The 25,427-nt window shown below is 45.8% G+C and overlaps 1 protein-coding gene across 3 annotated transcripts in view; it reads right to left on the reverse strand.

Annotated features, from left to right (window-relative positions):
* The window catches only part of TDRD5 (tudor domain containing 5), a 1,060,335-nt gene that overhangs the window by 164,758 nt on the left and 870,150 nt on the right, over positions 1 to 25,427 (reverse strand). For 2 of the 3 annotated variants that reach the window (XM_069232096.1, XM_069232098.1), the window contains exon 14: positions 15,504 to 15,710. In XM_069232096.1, coding sequence (XP_069088197.1) covers positions 15,504 to 15,710 — 207 coding nt within the window. The remainder of the gene's footprint in view (positions 1 to 15,503; positions 15,711 to 25,427) is intronic. The other variant, XM_069232097.1, reaches the window with a different exon arrangement.

Genomic DNA, 25,427 nt, shown 5'->3' on the forward strand with positions numbered 1-25,427 from the left:
GCCAGTCATTGAGGTAGGGGAAGACTAGAACCCCTGATCTCTTAAGATGAGCTGCAACTACTGCTATCACATTCTTAAACACCTGGTGGCACCGCTAGGGTCAAAGGGGAGGACAGCAAACTGAAAATGCTTGTTACCTACCGTGAACTGCAGTAAATGCTTGTGAATTTGCAGGATAGGGATGTAAAAAAAAGGTATCCCCCAAATGCAACACTACCATACAGTTTCCCGGGTCAAGGGCAGATAAGACCTGAACCAAGGATGAGTATCTCAAATTCTTCTTTTTGTAGAGCTTTGAGAGGGTGCAGATCTACTATAGCACAAAGTTGTTGTCCTCTTTCTGAACCAGAAAGTAGCAGGAATAGCAACCATGAGCTACTTCTGGCACAGGGACCCTCTGGGGGGCTCCTTTGATCAGAAGAGCCTACACTTCCTAGCAGAGCCAAAAGAGACGGTCCTGTGCCAGCCATTCTTAGGATGGTGGCAAGGACGAGGGGTTTCCACGAATGGGAGGGTGTGCTCCTTCTGCACAACCTGAAGCACCCACCTGTCAGAGATAATTGCATACAATTAGAGCAGGTGGTGCCGGATCCTGCCGCCAACAAGATGGCTTTGCTAGATGGAGAGTGCACTAAGGAGGCTTAGAGGCTGCAGGAGGGGTGGGCATCTGGACAACTTGATGGGTTTGGCTCCTGCGTCCTCTATAGGATCTGCAACATCATCCAGGAAAGGACTGGGTATGTTGCTGTACTGGCGAGTACGGCTGGTATTGTGGATACTCATATGTGCCCCAACCATGGCCTCGAAAGGGGCGAAAGGACTGTTGCTCGGACAGGGCAGATAGAGAAAATCAGGGAGAGTTGGCGGTGACCCAACTCTCCCATGAACGTTTGCACGTTGTGGAAGCTTTATTGCAAAATAGGGGGTGGGGGACCCATCGAAGGGCATGTCAAGCAGTGACACCTCAACATCTCCTGAGAGCCCAGTGGACTGCAACTAGAAGTGATGGCCTAACGCCAATGTAGAAGCCATGGCTCTACTTAAGGAGTCTATGGTGTTTGACCCACACCTGATGGTGAACCTCGCTGCATCCCAGCTATCCACTAAGGTTCAGCTGAGGATAGTTAAGTACTCCATGGGAAACAGATACACAATGAGCCCTACAACGCATAAGAAGATCAACCCAAGAGGCATGCCGTGTTCACCTACTGCAAGGCTAGGCTGGTGAAAGAGAAAACGAACTTTCAAAGGTGCTCAGCCTCTTGGATTCCCTGTCTGGTGGGGTAGAATGGAACACATCTGAGTTGACCTTGGCCACTGAGAGCTGCACAACCAGACTCTCAGGTGAGGGGTGCTGGGAGTGAGAAGATGCTGGTGGGGAAGGGCCATTAGCCGGCTGACCTAGCATCTTCTTGCCAAACTACAAGTGGCAAGGGGAAGCTGAATTCCACTTGGCCTTCTTGCGCTTATGGAATGGTTAAGACTTCAAAATTACCTGAAGACTTAGAATCGGATTAAAAAACTCTGCAGAATCAGCTTCACATGAGGGAGCAACCCCTTGATTTGGAGTGGAAAAGTGGCCGCTGCTTCAAATGCAACCGCTTCTTATGCCTGGCGACTTAGTTTTGCCTCCAGCTCCCTGATTGCTCTTAAGTGCATTTCTCACATGGCTGAATTATGACTGGAGTCTAGAAACCAGAGACACGTCATGTGGGTCAGTGACCTACATCTGCTTTCAGCAGTTGTGGCACCGCTTAATACTGTTGTCTTTGACGCAGAGATAGTACCTAACATATTGCTGGAAGACTGACAATGTTTGAAGAAGAGGCTGGATATGCGAAAGGCACAGAAAGAAAGGAACTGATGTCAGCCCACAGGGCTGGTTCCTTTATGCATCCGCTCTGCAACTTCCAGGGCAGTGCAATGTTGTTGTGGAGCCACAAGGCCACTGCTGAAAAATCTCCAAGTGAAGTCTGGCACCACAAAATACTTGAGAGGTGAAGATTCTGTAGTATCCAACAGAAATCTGTATATTCATCAGAAATGAAAGCTTACTACTGGGTTACATGCAGAAGACTTGGTATGTGCCTGCCACTGACAACTTTGCTTCTAGGAGGATACAAGATTTAACCAATATTTTGTTGATATGATTAAGGCTGATAGGTGCTGGAAGGAGTTATTGAACTGCAATGTTTCAAAGGCTTGGACTAATTACAGTGAGCAAAACTCTGAATTATAATGTTGCATCAGTGACCAATTGCTACTTTTATTTGAAGTATTTTATATTTTAAATGAGTTGTAGTTCTTTAAACTGTGTTTTTATCTGGTTTATCATGCATATTTTATTGTGTAGATGTTTGTAAAAACTAAAAAAACTTCACCCGTCTGTCACCATTTAATGAAGTACATGCCATTATCAAGAGCTTCACAAAACAGGCCTTCTCAACCATATGTCAGATTGTTTCATTGCTCTCAAATCACATCAAGTTGTCTGTATCTGGACATGGAACAGAAGAATGGCCAAAGGAGATGTGAGAAGGAAGAGTGGAAAAAGGACTAAGAATACTAAGTACCTGCATTTAAAAACGTTCACATTGTAGCAGTCCACCTTCCTTCTTACACTTTCAAAGATTAAAAGTAAGAAAGACTTCTTGGAGAGGCAAGCCAGACATCACTGTGTGAAAAAAGATAGCCCTCAACAAGCTAGGCATCAACTATAGAATTAAAGTATAGTTTTCATAGCATAATCCATATCCCAAATGTCTGCTGTAAAATAATATTGATTAGGAGGTTCATGGTTTAATTACCAACCAACATGGATTCTGGAGACTGGAGTCATCCCTTAAATAGCAGCACAGGACTCCCTTGAACTGCATAACACTTTATGAAACATCATACAGTAGAATATAGATCCAAGAGAAACATGTCACACTCATAGAAAAAATTGTTTGATCCAAATGAAATTCAAGGTCTTAACGGCATCAGGTTACTAAAACTCTAGACTATGCTGTCATATGAAGAAGGATCCAGTATATAAAAGGTACAGGCTCTCGTATAGAGTAGTTATCATGTTTAAACCCTCCTGCCACAGGCATAAAGGTTACAAATGCAAATGGGTAACCCTTGGCTTCTCCCCCTCGATTCTCAATAACACTAAATGAGCATCATATACAATATACACATCAGAGTCATTTCGGAGTTACGTGTGTTACGTCGTTTTATTCGAGTCAGACTGAAATTTTGCCCTATCAAGCCAACAACTGTTCCATCCAATCAAATCAATGGACTTTAAGGCTAAAATATTACATTGTCCATATATCAGTACATAAGTCAAAAATAATATATGTATAGGAAAGTTATTTGTAAACTTTCTAGTGTGGAGTTGCAGAAAGTGCATAAAGGTTGCAAGACTGACAAGAAAGGACAGCTAATGTGCAAACGTGAGGTAGACACAAGCCAATGTATTATTCGAGTATTGTAAATTAATGTTAACAAACATAAATGAAAAAAACATGATTATATATTCAGTAGTAACATCACTATATATAATTGTTTGACTTATGTTCTTATATGCGTACATATACGTCAGAACTTTGAAAACAATTGGACAGAAAGGTCACTAGACACAAGGCACTTTTGAATTAAAAAACAGAGGGGGCGGGGCATGCATGATTCCCAAACCAGCCTTAGCACTCTTTCTGTACTTCCAACCTAGAAACCCAAGTAGACACCTGAAATATGTATTTTCAAATATGGGGCAGGGTGCTCCACCCAGGCATCTGCCTGATCCCTCCCTCTAAAAGGTCCCTTATTCTTTCTGATCCACCAATGGTGTGCACACTCGTGGGTTAATCCCCAATCTGCCTTCCAGGGTGCAGACAGCATTTTTTTGAGTAAACAACTTGTATTGAGTTTTCAATGGTAAGGACAGAAAATTAGATGGCACCTATCAGGGGCCAGTACATTATCCCCAGCCTGCGGCATTCCACAGTAATGTTCGACCAAACACATACAATAAGCAAATAAGGCAGCAATGGCAGTGAGACATCACCCAAATGAACTCTCATGAAATTTGGCTCAACAATTTCCCCCATACTTTAGCATGTTTGCGGGGGCAACCCTGTGCTTCATAAACCAGCTTCTCCTGTCTTGCACACCAGTCTACCCCCATGTCCATCTCGAGAGGGTCAGCGGTGTAGTTGCTTTCCAGCTAGATGCAATGTCTCTCTTAGCTACCATTAAGGCAGTTACCAAGAAGGTGCGGTCCGCTCTTGTATCCCCTATATACTTTCCATCATACCCAGCAGCACCACCATGGGGGATAGCGGGACCTCTCAGTCCACAGTCTTAGTGAGGTCTTGTAGCACTCTACTCCAATATTGTTCAATGGGAGGGCATGTCCATGTCATATGGTAGAAAACCGCAGGAGCGGCCGCACACTTGGGGTGGTTAGGGTCTGGGAGGAACCTGAACCTGGCAAATGCGAAATAGGCCCCATACAGGTAGCATGTTTGTATTATCCTTAGTCGGGATGACATAGATATAACTCTGGCCTTCATTAAGGCATCTTGGCAATTTTCATTCTCAAGCAGTCCCAGCCATCGTTCCCACCTGCATCTGATATGACTCAAATCTCCTGGGGCATCATTAACCAACATTATGTATATCTGGGACACTACCCTCTTCACCAACGTCCACATAAGCAGTTTGACCTACAGAGGGCTATAATCTGGTAGTGGGTCAGTGCATGATGTGTGCATGAAGAGCATGGTAGAGTTGGGGATATTTGTAGAATTGAGTGTGGGAAAGCTGGTAGGTAGTTTGTAGGTCTTTTAAGGAACACGTGCGTTACCGTCCACACTGCTGGGAGATACCCAACTGATCCCATTTGTCAAAACCTTTCAGCGCTGCTGATTCACGTCACCAGGCACCCTCCAAAGGTGAGTCTGTTAGGTCAGGGTATTCATTCACCGAGTGTGCAGCAGGGTCGTCGGCCATGCTGTGGAGACCATCTTGGTCCCCGGGGCCATATTACTGGGAACCGAGGGGCCAAAGAGTAGGTCAAATATTTGAGAAAAACTAAGGAATGTAAGTTCAAGTTGATAAGTTGGGTTCGACCACCCCCCATTGAATCAGTCATGTAGGACAAGGAGCTGAGTCGGCAAGTAGTAAAGGTACTGATTAGTCAGTCCCAATCCGCCATAATATTGGCCTCTGTGACAATGATGTAACGCAATTAAGTGTCTGGTGCCACTCCAGAGGAACAACGTTATGTTTTGGTCCAATGCACGGAACCAGGGACACAGGAGTGGAAAAGCTAAGTTCTGAAAATGAACAGAAACCTTGGGAGGATCATCATCTTAAATAGCGCTACACGCCCCATGACATTTAAAGGGAGAGACCTCCATTGTGCCAGATCCGCCTTAGCTCACTGTGCAACAGCTTAAGATTCAGTGACCAGGCCAGATCAGGGAGAAGCACCACCCAGATGCCCAGATTTTTTAAGTTTAGCCACTGAATGGGCACTAGCTCTTGCCATGCAAAACTGTCTTGTGATAGTGCCAGGGATACCAATATCGATTTTCAAGGATTATTTTGCGTCGTGATGCCTCTTCAAAGCATCCTAGAAGGTGGCGACTACGTGGGCCAAAGATGACTGGGTCTGCCAAGTAGATCAAGACATCATCCGCATAGGTTGCTAAGTGGTCCTCATGGTCCCTGTCCCATCTCCATCCTTTTAAGTTAGGATCGCTCCAGACCAATTATGCAAATGGCTCAATTGCCAGGGGGGAAATGGAGAGGGCAAGGGGGCAGCCCTGGTGGGTCCCATTGCGAATGGGAAAGGTGTGGGAAAGGGTACCATTAATCTGGACACATTCCATGGGGATGACATTTAAAGCCTGCACTAATATGCGGAAGCGAGTTCCCAGTCTTACCCGACTCATAACCAGCTGCAAATACTTCCAGTCCACCATATTGAATGCCTTCTCAAAAAGTTGTGCAAGATCCAAAGGCAGTTGATGACGGTGGGCCAAGGCCACCTGAAGCCGGCGGACACAGTGCTGTGGTTTGCCACAAGCCCACATTGGTCTGGGTGAATAAGAAGTGACAACGCTCACTTAAGATGAGTTGCCAAAATTGTGACATAAATCCATTAATAAGCAAAATTCGGTGGGAGGCTGGAGGAGGGGGAAGATCTGGTTCGACAGAGTGACTGGTAGTATCCCACAAATGATCCCACCACCCCAGGGAGTGTGTTTACTCTATTACCCCCTATATTGAAAATGTCACTTACCCAGTGTACATCTGTTCGTGGCATCAGTCGCAGTAGATTCGCATGTTCTGCAATAGCTCGCCATCTGGTGTTGGGCCGGAGTGTTACAAGTTGTTTTTGTTCGAAGAAGTCTTTCGAGTCACGGGACCGAGTGACTCCTCCTTTTGTCTCCATTGCGCATGGGCGTCGACTCCATCTTCGATTGTGGACAAAGGATGATGGGAGAACAGCCAATAAAGTAGTTTCCCATTCTTGTCCTCCTAGCCGTACACTCAGGCTGTAGAGGCTTGCCATAGATATTTGGCCACCGACATTGACTGATTACATATTTCCTCCCTTATTAATGTCAACTGATGGGAGATCATTTCCAAGGGATGTGCTGCTGATGCAGCTTCAAGCTGGAGGGCCTGGACCTCTAGTTGAGTAATTTTTGTAATGCGTAGCCTCCCTTGGGAGCATATAAAACTTTTGGCAAGCCCTCTTAACCCGATCTTACCAGCAGTCCAGAGGGCCCCCGGCGATGAGACTGAGCTGTGATTAATGTCAAAGCACGCCTGAAGTTCTGTCTGCAAGTATTGAATGCAGGATTAGTTTTGTAGATGCCAGGCATTAAGGCACCACAAAAGTTGTGTCCCTGCCCTAGTGGACCCAATATCTATGAGCAGAGACGTATGGTCACAGATGTCTCTTGGGGGAATTTGGATGTGAGCGAGAGTACCGCAATCAGTTGTGGGCATAAGGATAAGATCTATCTGGATTCTATGTGATGTGCTGCCAATGTGTGTGTGTGAATTGTTGGCTTCTTGGGTGCCACAGCCTCCAAACATCACATAGCCCTAGAGATGACAGCCAATCTGATACGTAGCGTGCAGTACTGCGTCTGGAAGTGGAGGGGGAGCTTGATGCATCCTATACGGGGTTGGGGACCGCATTGAAAGCACCACTTATCAGTGTCAGTCCATGGGGTAACTCCAGTATTACTTTAGATAGATCTCCCCCAAAAATTTGTAAAGCCACTGGCCGGTCATACAGTTACTAGATTGATCGTATTCCTTCCAGTGTACCTTTCAGAGCCACAAACCGCCCTTGCCGATCCATCACCAGCCTATCCACTGCCACAGGGAAGGTGCTCTGTAGGAGAATAGCCCTCTCCCTAGATCCTAGGGTAAACCCAGCATGATAAACACTATCATAGCCTCAACGGGCCAAGAAGGGGCAGCATTCCCCCAAATCGCTGGGCAAAAGTAAGTACTGCAGTATGCTTTACTTCACCTAGGAGACCATCAACGCTCCAGGATAGTGCTTGGAGGGTGCCTACCATTTGACGTGTGTGATATAGTAAAGTGTTGCTGGGGGGACCAACCCTCAATCTCTGCCCCGTTGCTTCGCATCAAATATGTGTGGCCCTCTGGTGTTGCAAATCTCAAGAAGATCATGTCTGCCCCTTGTGGGTGGGTGCCTATGTCTGTAAAGGACTCAAAGAAAAGGTATCGAACATATACCCAAACCAACAAAAACATGAACTTACCATTCAACTTACATTCTTGCCCCCCCCAAATCCCGCCCACCCCATACTTCCCCCAGAAGCATCTGTTGCTTACATATAACAATCATTCTTTAGAAATCATAATACCAAAGTAATAGACAGTGACCAACCCCTCCATGATGTAGGATTTCAGTTGTCCAACAGATCAACTTAAAGGTAGACAAGTTTGTAAAAAGCAATTATCAGGTCCCGGAACCTGAGCACAAGAGGAGCATTAAATTGTGGGACAGCAGGATAAACTGGTATCACTGCTTGAGTTCACCCTGTCCAAGGAGAGTCTCTCAGCGGGTGTTCCCTGTGCGGATTTCTGTGTCATACTGAAAACGGTCTCTTCCATAGCTGCTCCAGTGGTGAGCATTCTCGAGTCTGTGCGATGGAGAAATGGACACAGCTCGCCGGGATGGCTTACATCACCGGGATCATGGGCGATTCATTTGACTCTTGGGTCCTATCTCGTTGCAATGCAGTTCAGCCAGGTAAGAGGCAGGACGATGGCTCCGCCCGGGGCGGCCCAGTGGACGTTCCTCTGTGAGCCATGCTCATGCTGATGCCTGTGTCTCAAAGAAGCAAGTTTTGCTGTTGTAAACAGCCCTAAGCAGAGCAAGAAAAAGGAGCTGGTATGGTAGCCCCATCGCCCTGAGCTTCTGTTTAACTTCAAGGTATGACCTGCACTATTGTTGGACTTCTTTGGTATAATCTGGAAACAGGAGGGTCTTGGCATCCCCACATCAAACATCATCACAGGCTTCCTGTAAAACTGCATCTCCGTCCCGGAAGTTGAAAAAACGGAATGTCAGTGGCCTGGGAGATGTGCCTGATGGAGGCTTCATGGTCAAAACACATGGGGCCGCTCAATCGCAAACCTGGGTGACAAGCGGGTGGATGGCATCCAGATTTTAAACCAGTTTCCAATAAAGTTTTCGATGGGTTGGGTCTCCACACCTTCAGGAATGCCAATTATGCATACGTTATTGCATCATGATCGGTTTTGACCATCTTCAACATGGCATTGCAACTCCAAAGTGTGCACCAGGAAAGTTGAAACTTGAGAACTGGGGTTCTTCACCTCATCTTCCACATTGGACAGTCTTGTTTCTGCTTCGGAAATGCTGGCCGTTGCTTTACAGAGGTCTCGCAACCAGCCCAGACTGTGTGTTGTAACCGTTCAACCCGCTTGCCAACCCTCATGGCAGCATAAGCAGTTGAACTCTGAAAATAGGGCTGTCAACCCTACAGAGGGAGGCAACTTTGCTGTATTGCCAGAGGCGCCCCAGGCAGTAAGGTTCCCAGGGGGAACCCCTTGAGTCCTTCCACTGATACACTGTCCAAGCAGGCAGTTGTGCAGCCCTCGTCGCCTGATGGGGCCAGGAGCTGCCCTCAACGCTCCACTTCACCAGGCAGACGCACATACACCACTCCAAGGCTGACCCAAAGCTCTCCTCTGGGGCTCTATCCGCTTAGCACTTCTGCTGTAGCACGAGCAGCCGAGTCTGAAGGCCAAGACAAGCCCTGTCGGCAAAAACTAAAGTAGGAGGAGACTCCCAAGGCACCCAGGGGGCTTTGTCAACAGGGGGGCACGCAGTCCATCACCGTCTCAGTGCACCAGCCTCCAACACCTGGGCCCCAGCACCTCTGGCCAGAATCAGTCCTCAATTAGCATCTGGCCACCCACCAATCCACTCATCAGTTATTCGGGCATCCATCAGGCCGGCTGTAGTCCCCCGGGGCCCTTATGCCAATTTAAGCACCCAGCCTCTTCTGGATCAGGGTTGGGTTGACAGCCCTGTGTCTGGTGCCTCCCATTTCCTCCTGTCGCGCTGGAACCCAACTACGGGCCAGGCCTATCCTTAGGCACACTCTGTTGTGACCCCTGTGTCTCCACAGGGTCAATCACCATGCACAATGCACGTCCGGACCTGGCCAGGGTCCTGCCAGGCATGCCCTATCCTCATTCCTTCCTCCACCCGGTTTGGCCTGGCACAACTCTCCAGGATGGGCCAGTAGTGCTGCTGACAGGAGCAGACTCCTGCGGTCCTCTGGCCTCACAAAAGCAGTAGAGGCACCAGACCAGAAGGGTACCAACTCGAGGGGCCCAGGCACTGCGCTGACCTCACCACTCCAAAGCACAGGCCACCACCTCTACTCTGGTGCTGTGGTACTGCCCGGCGCTGCCCCTGCAGTTAATCAGTTTGCCTTGCGGGCGGCCAGCATGTCTGGAGGCAGGTGAGGGGAGTAAGGGAGGGGGTGGGAGGGGGTGGGAAAGGGAGTCCCGCCACACTCACCGAGTTGCGTAGACCGCGTGTTGGGGTCCTCCAAGCTCTTCAGTCCAGGCTGGGTGCTTCAAACGTTGGCCGCTATTTTGTAGCGCAGCAGAACTGGCAAAGCTGCTGCATTCTGTGGACCACAGCACTCCCACAACTCAATTTTCAGCCTAAAAGGGTCGCAGTGTCCTCAAGGAGCTATTTCATACCAGGGGTACTGGCAATCTGGGCGTTGATTGAGGCAGATGACGGAGGGCATTTTGTTTTTAGAAGACAACATGGGGTGGGGGCTGAATGCTCTGGAATAGGGCCTAACTCCCATCTCTAAACCCCAAACAGTATTTATAAAATCACACAAGTTCTAGAATATACAGGAAACCACAAAATTCCTACCACCTTCTTACACTTCTCCTGAAAAAAAACCATCACCCTCATTTTTGCGCTGAAACCAGAAGAGACTAATCTACGAACATGTGAAGACCAACTTGAAAGTATACTATTTTCATATGACAGTTTTCATCTGTTCCAGTTGCTGAGTGGTAGGAATTATGTGAGTCCCCACAGAGTCTGGAAATTTCCCTCCCTGAAATGTGTGTAAAAAGCATTATTTTAGAAAACGAAAGCTTGAGTTTAGTAGGGCATTCTGGGTAAGAATACACAGTGGGACACCAACCTGGGCTACCCTGGGTATCTCGGTTTCAAAAATGTCTGGTTTCGGTAGGTTTTCCTGGGTGGCAGATGAGACCTGGCCGACATACACCAGCTAACCACTTCAACAGAATGGGTTAATTTGCAAGAAGAACTTAGTGTCACTATGTTGCGTTCTGGAGGCTTTACTGTTGGTATGTCCAGCCTTACAAGCTGGGTACCGTTTATATATAGAGTAATGTGGGATAATACACAACAATTATTATAACCAACTGAATTTCTTTATATTGTTCTCTTCCACATGTAAGCCAATGAGCAAGAATAACATTTTGGCAAATGCCCTTTAGATCACACAATAATATGGGTAACCCCAAATTTAGAGTGGTACACTTAAACACTATTCATAAACTAGATACCATGGCTACATTTATAAAATGCACAGGTTTCCTTGAAACCCATTTTTCAGTCATTAGATTTTACCATATGAATTTATGAATTGATCTGTTGGTACACAATGAAAAATCATTTTTAAGTTGCAGCTCATTTGTTGGCACTGGGTATTGCAAATTTTACCCAACAAACACTATACATCACTGGACATGAAGGATAAGGCAGACCTAACAGTATATCACTCTTGTAAATCTGATATCAGGGTAAAAATTACAGATAAAAAATGTGTCATCTATTTCTATTTTTTTAATTATTTTTTATTTCATTAATTAGTTTCCTTGGAAAACCCATAAGGATTAAACACAACTGGCCCCATGCTGATTTCAGCATTTTGTCTACTTTTAAGAAACCTTTGTACTTTTCAGTGAATTTCTGCTCCCCCAGCCAATCAGAAAGACCTACTTTTTTATTTTTCTGAATTGTATGAGTACAGCAGTACCAACCATCCAGATGTACCTACATTTTTCTGAGTGTTAATGTCTTGCTGCCCAACCTGAGCCTCTCTAAAATGCTAATTTCTCAACAATGGCAGGACAGCAAATCACAAAAAGAATGCTTTCTGAGTAAAGTTGTAACGTTTTCTCATTACTGCTGTAATTCCATTTAGTTGCTTTTTCTGTATCGGAGAGCAAAGTTTCCAAGAGAATTCACACAGGAAATCATTTTGGGACACCACCCCTTTTTCTTCAGCCTTGCTTGACAGAACAGAGGGAAGCTTTCCATGAAGGAGCTGAGAAGAATTAATGTTTTCTTGGAATGTTTTGTGCAGATCTGTCAAACAGAACTAAATTTATTAGCTAAACAAAAAAAAAATGATGTGACCTAACCAGAACTATATAGGAAATCTGTTTTTGTGTTGCTACTAACTTTCCAAAAACTGCTCTTTTTGCCTAGTCTGTGCATGGACAGTTTCAGGGTGATCCATTGGGGGGGGGGGGGGGGGGGGGGGGGGGGGGGTTAGGCACAAGAAAAACGGGAGGGGTGTGTGTCCCAGAACCCAACATCCCCATGGAATTTCCATAGATTTCTTTAGTCAGGGCTACAGTAAAAACTTCTGAATAGAATTACAACAAATTTAGCAGGAAGCTAGATCAGTGGTTCCCAACATTTTTATTTCTGTGGACCCCCACTTTAACATTAATGGAACCCAGGGACCCCCACTGAATCATCATGGGAATCCGTGGAACCCCGCCTGAGTCATTACTGGAAGCTGGGGACCTAATTTGACAATATTTGTTAATATTTTTAAATTTTCTAGCCTCTCGCGGATCCCCCGAGAAGGCTTCACGGACCCCCAAGGGTCCCCTGACCACAGGTTGGGAACCACTGAGCTAGATCATGGTCTGCAGATTGTGCTTTTTGTGTTTTGGTGTAAATCTGTTCAGTAGTTTTTGAGAAATTTAGAAATAAGTGTATAGCTGGATGTTTGAGTTATTAGACAGAATCATCTCAGCATGACAACTTCTACATAATATAGAATTCTGTGTACCAGGTACAAACCTGTGCACATGTGCTTCTCTTACTTCAGAATATGGGCTACCTGTAAAGTTTGCACCACAGCATGAAGGCTGCAGGTAGTATGATCTTTAGCACCTTCAGACCTTGGGTATTTTAAGTGAACAGTGGCTTTTTTGACAAGTGTTGCACAGTGTACACTGTACTTACTAGCAATTTTTTAATAATCTGTGGTGTATTCACAGGAGAGTTTCACTATCTGCAAACAGTGGCATATAGAGTAAACTCTCTCCATACAGTAAAAACTGTTTACAGTACCCACTTTTCTACTCATGTCAACTTCATTTCTCAATGTAGGTTTGGTGACTGCGAGGAGCTTGATGCACATAAAAGCTACCCGTAGTAGAGCATTATGTTTGGATGAGACATTGAGTATCTTGAGGAACTTGTTTTTCTCTAAACAGTTGTTTGCAAATTGAACACTGTGTGCCATTGGGGTTACATATCAGTCAGCTGTGTACACCTAAAGGTGTTGTATCTGGTATGGTATTAATGATGTAGCTAATTTATACTTACTTTCAAGCCTCTAATGCCATATTAGAACAATGGAATGTTGGGAGCTCATCTGAAGACATTAGAGTGCTCAAAGCTTCTAATGGTTGGTAAAAGCCCGGGCACGGGCGGGCCCCATCACATGTATTTAATTTGAAGCCTCGGGTGATGGTCCCCAGAGCACGGGGTGCCGGAGACTCCCCCACACATTATAAATGAAGCAGCCCTGGTGAGGAGGTGGTCCCCCACACAAAATTAATTTTCAATGCCCCCAGGACCTGGCGTATAAAAAAATCAAGTGCGGGAACCCTTTTTTTTTGTTGCGAATCTCGAGGCAAAACAATAATTGAAAAAATATTTGTTTTTGGGGGGGGCCCTTTCATTTTTATTTTACTTTTTCCTGGGACTCGGCTCAAGCAGAGTCCCAAGATGGCTGCCAACACTTCGTGGTTTGAAGTGTTGACGGCTAATCAGAGCTGTGCTTTTCCCTGCACAAGCTAGTCGGATACTTCGCTGCCAGTGATACACAAATTTGAATTTCCCTAAATTTCTCAAAAACTAATGAACTGATTTACTCCAAATAAACGAAAGTGTAATTTGCGTACCAACAGCTAGCTTTCTGCCTAATTTGTTGTAATTCTATCCAGTGGTCTGGCCTGTAGTCGTGTCTATAGAATCATATGAAAACTAACATGGAAAATGCAACGTCTTTTAGCCCCCTTTTTCTCGGCCTCCGCTTCAAGGATCACCCCAAAACTTTCCATGCGCAACAAGAATCACCATAACACTTTTTTTGGAACATTTTGGGAAGATTTGTCAACCGGTGCCAAAGATATAGGCAAGTAAAAAAACGCTTTTTCTATGGAAACATGGTCCTAACTATAACTACCTATTGGAGACCGCCACACACACACACACACACACATATATATATATATATATATGAAAAATAACAAAGGTTAACACGACTTTTAAACACAAACAACCCCTGAAATGAACTAATTGTGGACATTTCACCGCGCAGCAGACAACAACTCACTTTTGACACCAGTGTTTGCCCCATGGTGATTGCTTCTGTCTTCTTTAGCCCCGCTCTGCTTCCTACCTTGAGCATAGGCATTTCTCCACCTACAACTGTAGCACTGTTTAATTACGTGCTGCTGTAAAGGTGGCGAAATGCCCATCAACAAGAACAATGAGGTACTAAGTCCACACACCGAAATTCACCAGCTATAATTATCTGAACTAACCATAACTTGCTCCCATGACATGCACTGCTTATGACCGCATATAATACATCACTAGTGAAATGTTCAATGACAACCCTGATGACATCTCAAATGAGGGGCAGCCAACCCTTAACAGTGTAGGCTCTCCACCCCAATCACCCTGCAGGGGGGGTTCCCTCGCCGCAAATGGCACAAAAAAGGTTTTCTGATCCCACGTAAAGCAGTGTGGGTGACTGTGCTCTAGCAAGAGAGGGTCAAGGGATTGCAGCAACCCAAAAAAAATATTTTTTTAATTTTCCCATGAGTGGGTCTTCTATAATGCCAGGGCAACATTTCTGTTCATGTTTTGGCCAACCAATCAAAGTGCGAGCTCCTGCAGGTCTCATGGGAGCCTCTCGTTCCCACAGGAGTAAAGCAGCCGGGGTGGGGTCGGAAGTCTCCAATGCAAATTAGAACACGCTGTTATTTAAGTTGTGTGTCCATGGGACTTCGCACACTTGCTGTGTAAAGCTCTAGCTTTCTGCCAAATGTAATGTAATTCTGTTCAGCTGTTTTGGCGCTTGTGCTGCTGAAAATTCCCTACAGAAATTGCATGGGGAAATTGTGTTTTTGAACCCCCCCCATCAGTCCCTGCTCGAGGGAGTACTACAAAACAATTATAGGAAGAAGATATATATATATACTCAAGAAGTGTTGCTATTTCCGTTGGGCGCCAGGCCACAGCAGGTGCCGAGCAGCGTGGAAAGCAAAAACGACAGCGTCTTAATATAACCACTGTCCATTCCAAGGATAGCAACAGACACGGTACTCAACAAGTGAAAGAGCAAATTTCTTATCCCTTATTTTTATTTTATCATAATCATGGATCAGCAAACCCCCTCAACCTTGATCGCGTATTTCCACTTGTTGAGTGCCATGCCTATTGCTATCCTTGGTATGGAAGCTTGTTATATATCCACATCAAGCTGAAAGGTAAGACTTCCAGGAATCAATTACGAACACACCAGCTCTCATACTAAATGTAAGACGTATCTCTCTACATAAAGTCTGTGGGTGGTCTTTCAATTTAGTAGAATAGCAATTCATACCTCTTGAGGTAGTGTCTTGTTCTGTTCATGCTTTGCTGCAGCATAGGTAGTAGACAAGTGCCCAGGCTTACTGGTGTTGGAGAATTTGTTATCCGACTTAGAAATCTTAGAATCAATAGAAAGAGGCCAATTCTCATCCCAAATGTCAATGCTTGCTGGTACTGGCTCCAGGTACGGTAGCTCCAGTTCATGGTCTTCTTCAGCCTGCTTCAAAAAACATGATCATAATTTTTTTCATTAACAATGTTCAACACAGCAGTGTCTCTCATGTAAAATGCTGAATCTTTAATGATCTCAGTCTTTTCTCATTGGCCTCGGCTTCAGCAAGTGAAAATGGAAACTCTAGTTGAAGGGAACAAAAGGCCTCCTACAGTAGACACGTAAATGCCAAACATGGCGTCTGCACAAAGTTAAGATGTGAATAAGGGATGTTATTTTCCCTGTCTAGGATATCAAACATTTCAGAACTAGTGCCTTAGCATGAATTCAGATTGTTTCACTTCCTATGAAAGTGTTCGTAGATTTCTCCACTACTGATTCTGTTCCAGCTAGGTGCTTACCTAGATTCCCTTGGACACAGTGTCACTCATCACTAAAATCATGAATGCATTATTACATCAACTGACTGTTCTATTTTAGGGGCACAAAGTAAAGTTCTGATAAAGAAGCACACTCTGTCCAGCTGGATAATTCGAGACCAACCGCTAAAATTCCAACAACTTTAATATAGGAGAAAACATTATGCCTCAAACTAAAAGCACATCTTGGGCAGTACAGACTACACCTTGAAATGGGCGCACTAAGGGTAATAGTTACCACCAGCATTGCCCTTGTCCACACTGGTAAGAAACCTAACCTTTTTAACCAAAGTGTGTGAAGACCATTATGCCACTGTAAGTCTCTGTTTCAATAATAAACAGGAGGAGGTGGGTGAGGTGTACTGTTTACATATTTTCTGCTTACTATATACAAGTATTCTGAACCAGCTGATAAAAACCCAATTATGAGGCACAGCTATATTTATATGTTTATTAAGCATTCATAAACATGTGTTTGATTTGCAATCATTGTACTTCTTTGCTACAGCTCAATACTCCTCATAAAGAAGCAATCTTTTATAGAACAACACATTCTGAATCAAAGGCAGTGGTATTTTACTTTACCACTTAGACTTGAAAAACGTTTACCCCTATTTCCAAGACTGAGAGACTTCGGATGACTAAGATTTAAGACCTGCCATGCAGTTAAAAACAGGTTAAATGTTTAAGATGGCTCTCCTTCTAGATACACAAATTAGGGAAATCTTCCAATATATTCCCAAAGACCGGTGATAATTTGCAGGGAAGTAGCAAAATCGATTTTTTATTGCTGCAATGCTTTTTATAGGGAGGTCCCCACAAAACAGTGTAAAATGTTGCGGTAAGAGAAATATCAGGCCTGGGAGAAATTAACTGTGATAATCAGACTGACTTCACATAGGTTCCAGAGAGACTGGCCAAGGGAGTTTGGGATACAGTATCCACCAGAAGTAAAATGTACACTGTAACCATCTGTTTGTTGCCTGTAGTGTGGTAGATTCACATGCTCTGCATACTCCTGCCATTTAGTGTTGGGTGTGATCCTTTCCAAGCCTTGTTCTAAGAACTTTACAGTCATGATATGTCTTGTCAGGGGTCCCTCGGGCCACGATGCACCAGGACAAAGTATTCACCTCAGATTGTTTTTCACTCAGCAGGCGAGTAATGTCAGTGGAAGGTAATGAAGTAATACAGAATAAACATACTGTGCCTTTTGAAGGGACAAAAGAAACATTTTGTATCATTGCTTGCTTCCAAGGAGGATGCGCGTGGAGCTACAGCACTACAGGCTATGAAAGAATAGTTACAGTGTAAGTAACTTTTTCTGTTCTCAGCACGTGTGGCTGCAGACAGGCTGAAACAGACACAAAATAGTGATTGGTGAATGTTTACCAGAGAAGTCTTACCAATGTCTGCAACTGGCACGTAGCCCAAGAATGCTATAGTAGCTGCCTTTTTCCAAGTGCAAAATGCCCCAGGCACTACATAAAACACATGCTTAAGCCTTATCGTATCATGTATATTCATTAAACAATCCATCTAGCAACCCCACTCTTGGAATGGAGTTTCCTAGATGGGAGTTTGCAAAGGCAACAAAAATCTGCTTTGTTTTGCAGATGGCGTTAGGCCAGTGTAGTATGACTGTGCCATTTGGCATTAAGATTATGTAATGCCCTTTTTGCTAAATGGGCAATTCGATGGTCTGGTTTACAGAAAAAGGGGGAACCCCTTTTGGAAGAATCTGTTCTCATTGTAAATGCTTGCAGCTCACTGGATTCTTCTGAGAGAAGTGATAGCAACCAAGACACCTACCTTCCAAGACAGGAAGAAAATAATGTAGTGGCTCAAAAGAAGCGCCCCCCCCCCCCCCCTTGAGGGATAGGGACCGTTTTTTTCCCAGTGGAACTATTGATATGGCCACCCTGCTGTTGCATCCAGATACCCTAAGTCATGTGATCGAAGTGTGCTCTCCACCCCATGATTGAGGTGTCCTTGGTAATGGTCACCTGCGGTTGAGGGTCCATAAAAGGACAGCTCAGAATTTTTTTGTAGTACTACTATAGGAAACAGCATTAGGTTCTGGGCTGTACCAACATGAAATATTCCCATTGGCCCTGTGCTTATAACCACTGTCTCATCAGACACCCTTGCAGTGAGTGCATGTGCAGCCTATGGTACTGCACTGATGCCTCCATACCTAATAATCAAGTTACTTACCTTCTGGTGGATACTCTATTTAACTGCAGATGCATCACCTTGTGGATATTCTCTCATGTTTTAGAATGGAGCCGAAAAAGTCAAAGCAGTACTCAAGCACACACTGATAGGTGGCATTGTGTAGCTTCTCGTTTACATCGTTACACTCCGGAAGTAATGAGAAAAGTCACATACAAGCACCACTCATGCATGCTGATGCCAGTTTTTTTAAAGGATTGTTCATGCCCTCAAATGCAGAGTCAATCAGCAAAATGGTATGTTCAATGTGCAGATCTCTAAAGTGGGAATAGTTTAGATGGTAAAGAATTCATTCCACAAGGCAGGTGTGGGGGGCAGTGCGGAATATGCGCTTAGATAAAGTAACTACCAGAAAGTGCATTACTGAATGTAAGCAACTCGTTCTTCAGATGGATACTTCTAACTGCAGATTCCTAACCTTATGAATAGATACCAAAGAAGTAGCTTCCAAGATGGGAAGTCTGTAGAATAGCTGAGATCAAAAAGTCCTGCAGATCCAATCGGGCGAAATGACTATCCCGACAGATCTGGCGGTCAAGACAATAGTGCTTTGTGAGCGTGTGTACTCGTGCCAAATTAGCAGCCTGCCAAATATCCAGGACAGGCACTCAGCGTTCCAGTGCAACTGTGGCAGTCTTGGATCTAGTGGTATTGGCCTTTAATTCTTTAGCCCAGACCTAATGCTTCTTAACTAGCACATAGCAGGTTTTAATGCAGAGGGCTATTCACCAAGAAAGAGTTCTTTTCTGTACTGCTTTGCCTTTTTTGCTCACAAGAAGCCCATAAAGAGGTGTTTATGAACCAATGGTTTCAGGAACAATTAATGTAGAAGCGGAGGGCTTTCTTGGGATCACAACAACGGAGTCTCTACTTCTCCGTTGAGGGGTAGGGCAAAGTGAAGTAGAATGAAATGGTGTAGCCTTTAAGACACAAAAAGGTGTCGCTACTTTCAGCAGGAATGCGGCTTGAATCCTCCGAGTCAGTTTGTCTGAGGAAAAAGGTTGCATAAGGCAGTTCGACCAAAAGAGCCTGCAGCGCACGTGACAAGCTGAGGTTATCACCATCAAAATGACCGTTTTCAGGGTTAAAAGACGTAGTGGGAAACTTTGCCTTAGCTCAACGGTGGTGATTCTAAAGAAGTGAAATCCAAATTCAAGTCCTAATGTAGCAACACAAACCTCATCATAACCGGTGATTTGAACAAAGAAAGCAGATCCAGCAACCTGGAAAAGGCAAAAGTGTTGACAAGGTGCCTTTAATAAGTACTCGATGGACCAACGATAAAACAAAAAAGCATCCTGACAGTTTTGCCTGTAATTAGTCCCTCTGATGGTTACATCATCAAGCCACAAACTTGTTCAGAGCACACCAGTACACCAACATTGAGAAGGGGAGCCTAGCTGGCAAGGTAACATTACCAATTTCTGGAAGGTGCTCAAATGGAATCGGCTGCTGCCGTTCAATCCACACGCATAGAGGTGCAAGTTTCATAATCCCTGGGTGCAATATCCTTTCCCTTCTTTTGAAACAGAAGATCCTCTGGAAGTGGCAACTTCACTGGCGGACAGATGGTCATGACCAGCATTTCCAGACGCCATACTCTCCTAGCCCAATCCGGAGTCACCAAAATAACTTTGGTCTGGAGGTTCCTGATATTTTGTTTTTTAGAACTCTAGCCATTGAGGCATGGGTGGAAAGGCATACACGAGTACAGCTCCACTGTAGGCGAACTGCATCTTCAAGAGATCACCTTCTTGGAAACTCTAGCATGCAAAGGTTTTGGCATTGCACATTCTTGGCAGTGGCAAAAAGATCTAGGAAACGTTCTCCGAATTGCTGGAAAATGCGTTGTACAACTTTCAGATATGACTGTCACTTGTGATCCACTAAGCATCAGTGGCTTAGTCTGTCTGCACTGGCATTCAGATAACCCGCTGGCTGATTCACAACTAGAGAAATGTCCAACCTATCCAGCAACTCCAGAGGCTTCCTGGCGCAATACCCCATCCAAGACTTCAGGTAACAATGCAGAGCCCGCATGTGCCTTCTGGCATTTTTAGCTTACAGGAGGCCAAGAGTCCCAGGAGTCTCAGTCTCATCCTCTGTGAGATCCAGGGCAGAGGCTAAAACAATGGGATTGTAACCAGCATGTCTTGGACTCTCCGCTCAGGTAAAAAAAGAGCAAAGCTGCACTGTATCCAGGATGGCCCAGATGAATAGGAGCATCCACAAAGAAGTCAGATTGTGAATTCAGCATGTTGACAGTGAACTCTAACGATGTAAGCTGGTTTACCATCGTCTGGGGGTGATTTACGACTGTCTAGCATAGGCCTGCCTTGAACAGTCAGTCATCAAGGTAGGAGGAAGTCTGGAACTCCCAACAGTGGGAAGTGTGCTGCAACCACAGCCGTCACCTTTGTGAACACCAATGGGCATAGGTGAGTACAAAAGTATGCACCTCAAACTGGAAATGCTCCTGGCCCAATGTGAACTGCAGGTAACTCCTGTGGGCCTGCAGAATGGGAATTTGTATATAAACATGCTTCAATGTTAACTATCAAGTCTTTAGGATACAAGGCAGATAGAACATGGGCTAGCGGGAGCATCCTGAATTTGTCCTCTTGCTGGAAGATTTTGAGAAGGCTGATCTAAAATAAGACGGAGTTCTACATCTTTCTCCGGGAAACAATGTTGTTGGAATTAAAATCAAGCTCCTACTTCCGAAGCAGGAACCCTCCGGCCTTTTGGCCAAAAGGGTCTGCACTTCCTTCTGCAACTTGGATTTGTGGTCTTCCATCAGCTGCCCTGATGGGGTGGAAAGTATGGAGGTTGAAGTCCCATTGGACAATTTGAAGGACCCATCTGTCAGACGTAATGGCTTGCTACCCTTGGAGAAAATGGCAGATCTGGCCTCCAATGTTGGGGGGGGGCTGGGTGCTAGAAATAACATTAAAGTCATTTTGAAGATGTGGTTGTTGGAGCAGCGGGGGACCAAGCTGTACATTGTCTCTCGTGTCTTGAGTGTTTTCTCTGAGAGCTGCGGCCTCACCCATGAAATTGCTAAAGAGTGTGCTGTGCTGGTGGCAGGATGCAACGCCCCTGGAATATCCCTGAAATGTGCAAAGTTGTTGGAAAAACTATCTGAAGTGTGCAGAGAGACTCGAGGAGTGAGTTGTAGAGCAACTTTCCATAAACAGCTTGAGGGCCGAATCCGCCTTCTCAACAAAGAGGCAAGAGCCATCACATGGAATATCCATTTCGAATGCCTGGACATCCCCTGAGAAGCCTACAGGACTTGTCCAAGCTTGCACATTGCCCAAACCGAGCAATCGGTCCTGTCCAGACCAGACTGGATAACACATTTTGCTGCATCCTGGCAGTCCTGAAGGGTATGAGCTAAAAATGAGCATAGGTCGTCTGGGATCACTGGTAAGAGCTAACCAACCCTGTTCAATAGGGCATGTGAGTAGTAACCAAGGAGACAGCTCTCATTTACTAATCGTAGGGCAAGGTTAACAGAAGAAAACGTGCATGCCAAAGGTTTCTGTACATTTAGATTAGCAGTAGGTGGAGTCGTAGGGAAGGCGTTGGGGTTAACCTTATTGTTGGAAAATGGGTTATTGGTAAGGGCAGGTAGGTACCTACACTTAGCAATAGGCCACTAACCTCCACTATGGTCCAGTTAGGTCTCAGTAAATTAAACCCAGCTCAACCCTTGGTAGCTTGGCAACGAGCGTCAAGGCTTAACTTAGAAGACAGAGTGTAAAGCATTCAAATATCACAAAACAGTAATTAAATAAAACACAGGAAACAGTTTAAAAATCCAAAACCAATTTATAATAATAGATTATATTTTTATCTTTAAAATGACACCAAAACTAATAAAATTGGATAAGGGGAACCGGAGATATGAATTTTTAAAGAATAATTATTTTTTTAGCGCCTAGAAACAAAAAGCGCCAATCGGGTCATCTGGTTGCACCTCGACCGGGGCAAAGTCAAAGTTTCAGGCCGACCGCGATGGAGCCCTGCTCGGCTACAGGCCGCGGGAGGCCTCGGTTAAAATGTTACCTTCACACTTAGGGGGTCATTCTGACCCTGGCGGTAATTACCGCCATGGCGGAGGTCGGCGGCAGGCTGGCGGTGCACCGCTGGGCATTCTGACCGTGGCGGTTCAGCCGCGGCCAGAAGCGGAAAGCCGGCGGGCTACCGCCGACTTTCCGCTGCCCGTCTGAATCCTCCATCCTGTTCATGGCGGCTCTCCCGCCATGAACAGGATGGCGGTGGGGGGTGCCGCGGGGCCCCTGGGGGCCCCTGCCGTGCCCATGCCAATGGCATGGGTACGGCAGGGGCCCCTGTAAGAGGGCCCCAAAAAGTATTTCAGTGTCTGCCCAGCAGACACTGAAATACGCGACGGGTGCAACTGCACCCGTCGCACCTTCCCACTCCGCCGGCTCAATTCTGAGCCGGCATCCTAGTGGGAAGGTTGATTTGCCCTGGGCTGGCGGGCGGCCTTTTGGCGGCCGCCCGCCAGCCCAGGGCAAATGTCAGAATCACCGCCGCGGTCTTTCGACCGCGGTGCGGTGTTCTGACGGCGGTACCTTGGCGGACGGCCTCCGCCGTCCGCCAAGGTCAGAATGACCTCCTTAGTCTTTTTTTCGAAGATTTTCTTCAGTGGGACGAACCTGCCAGTCCAATCCGACCTCCTGGAGCCCTTCTCCGGATACGCGATGCTGGAATCCTCGGTGGAGATTTTTACCTTCGGACTTAGTCGTTTTTTCGAGGTGAAAATCCTTCGACCGGGGTAAACCTGGATCTTGATCCAACGTCCATGGAGCCCTTCTCGGATACGATGGCTGGGAGGTCCCGGTCAACTTTTTACCTTCGGACTTAGTCTCTTTTGCAGAGATTTTTCTTTACCGGGACGAACCAGCAAATCAGGCGGGGTCGCGGTTGAGGCAAGCCGGCTAGAGTTGCCGCGGCGGGTCGGTCCCTCTATGGAGCTTTTTTACAAAAATTCTCCAGACTTCTGGGGCTTCTCCCAGATGTCCTTTTAAGGTTCTTTTGGGGTCCACAGCTCACCCCAAGGGTCCAGAAGTTCTGAGATGGTCCTTGGGGGGTGCGGACTACAACTCCCAGAATGCACCTGGCGCAAACTCCTTTTTGGCCTCTGGGCAGTGGTCAGCTGGTCGCTTTCTTCAGGAGTTGGTGCAGGGGACTCTGGATAGCAATTTTTCACCTGTAGCAAACAGGGAGTCCCTCCTTGAACCAGTTGAAGCCAGGCAAAGTCCTTCTTGTGGTGAAGCCCAAGTGTGCAGCTGGTGCAGTCCTTCTGAGTGCAGGTTCCAGGTGCAGGCCAGGGGTCCAGCAGGGCAGTCCTTCTTCTCCTTTGGTTCTTCCTTGTTGGAATCTGATGGGGATCTGAGGTGTGGGTGCAGGTCTGCCAGTTTTATCCTTGCTCCTGGGTGAAAAGCAGGGGGGTCCTGGTTCTCCAATCAGGTGCAGGGTCCTTCCCCCTGTGATGACCACTTCCTGGGAAGTGTGGCAAAAATCAATCCCAGGAGGCAACATTCTCTAAAAATCCATCATGGCTGAATCTGATTTTTGGAGGTTACATCTGGCTGAGCCCACCCACTGGTGTGGCTAAAAATCATAAACACACCACTCTCCTGCCCTCTCCTAATCTAATCAAGGGGGCACCTAGTTGTCTGGGGTTGCAGGATGTGGGGGTGTTGCTGGTTGCTCCAAATGTCCTTCTCTGCCTTTGAAGACCAGTTTGGCAGCCCTCCCCCTTCCTGCCTCACCATCTGCTGAGGGGAGATTCCCTCCCACAGGCACATTCCTTTGTGTGAAGCCGGGCCACTTCACACCTCATCAAGGCAGCTTGGCCAAGCTACTAGAGCTGGCCAATCAGAGCACAGCAGCAAAAACAATGCAGGGCTGAAATGGGCAACTTTTCAGGTAAAGTTTAAAACTCTTTACCTGAACAAGTTATATTAAATCCAACAACTGGACGTTGTGGGATTTATTACAACAATTAATTTGATACCAAATTCTTGGTATGTATCATTTAAGGATACTTTAAAAATTAAAATAAAGTCTCCCCATTTTAGCCTATGAAGGCCATTTACTACAATGAGGGAAAAACTAATTTGGCTGTTTTTACCTCACCAGGGCTTATAAAACTATTTTTATAAAGTCCCTGCTTATAGTTACATGGCACCCAGCCCTAGGGGCACATAGGGCACATCTTAGGGGTGACTTATATGTAAAAATAAGGCAGTTTGAGACTTCGGAACTACTTTTAATTCCAAAGTCGAATTTGCATATAACTTTAATTTAAAAGCAGCCAGCAAGGCAGGCCTGCCTTTAAAATGACACTGGGCACCTCAGCAGTGCACCTATGGGTGCACTACCTATGCTGTGGTCCCTAAACCTACATGCCCTACCATATACTAGGGACTTATAGGTAGGTTAACTTAGCCAATTATAATTAGCCTAATTTGCATATCCATTTTACACAGAGCACTGGCCCTGGGACTGGTAAGCAGTACCCAGGGCACAGCCAAGAGTCAGTAACCACCAGTACCTGTCCAAAAAGTGTGGGGGTGACCAGGGCAAAAAGGAGGACTTTCCTACACTTATGGTGAGTGTTCGAACCTTCAAGCTCTATGGTGCTGGATACTTTGTGAGAAATTCATGGTTACCTCTGGTCTGTGGCAACAAGCGACTTACCTGTTGGCCGAAGGACCTGAGCATTGTTTTGCACTACTTGGCAAGAGCCAAGGACGGTTTCTACATTAAGGCTCCTGGGGCTCCAAATCAATGAATTTAAGTCTGGGCTGTCTGTCCCAGACTGCCTGTTCTGTCTCCCTCTGGAGAAGGAAGCCAGGCAGTGAATCAGCTTTCTGCAATGTGACACACAACGCAGGGCTTACCTTTCTAAAGCACTTCATTGCCATTGTAGTCTATGGTGTTATGAACTGTCGGCCAGTGATGTTGTTAGCGTCATGGTTTAGGGCGTCGGAGTCTGCATCCCAGCCTGAGGCCAGACATCCGTCATTCACAGACGTATATCCCACCCTTTCCCATTCGTCACACAACAGGACTG

The sequence above is a fragment of the Pleurodeles waltl genome, chromosome 4_2, assembly GCF_031143425.1.
Source record: "Pleurodeles waltl isolate 20211129_DDA chromosome 4_2, aPleWal1.hap1.20221129, whole genome shotgun sequence".
Lineage (NCBI taxonomy): Eukaryota > Metazoa > Chordata > Amphibia > Caudata > Salamandridae > Pleurodeles > Pleurodeles waltl.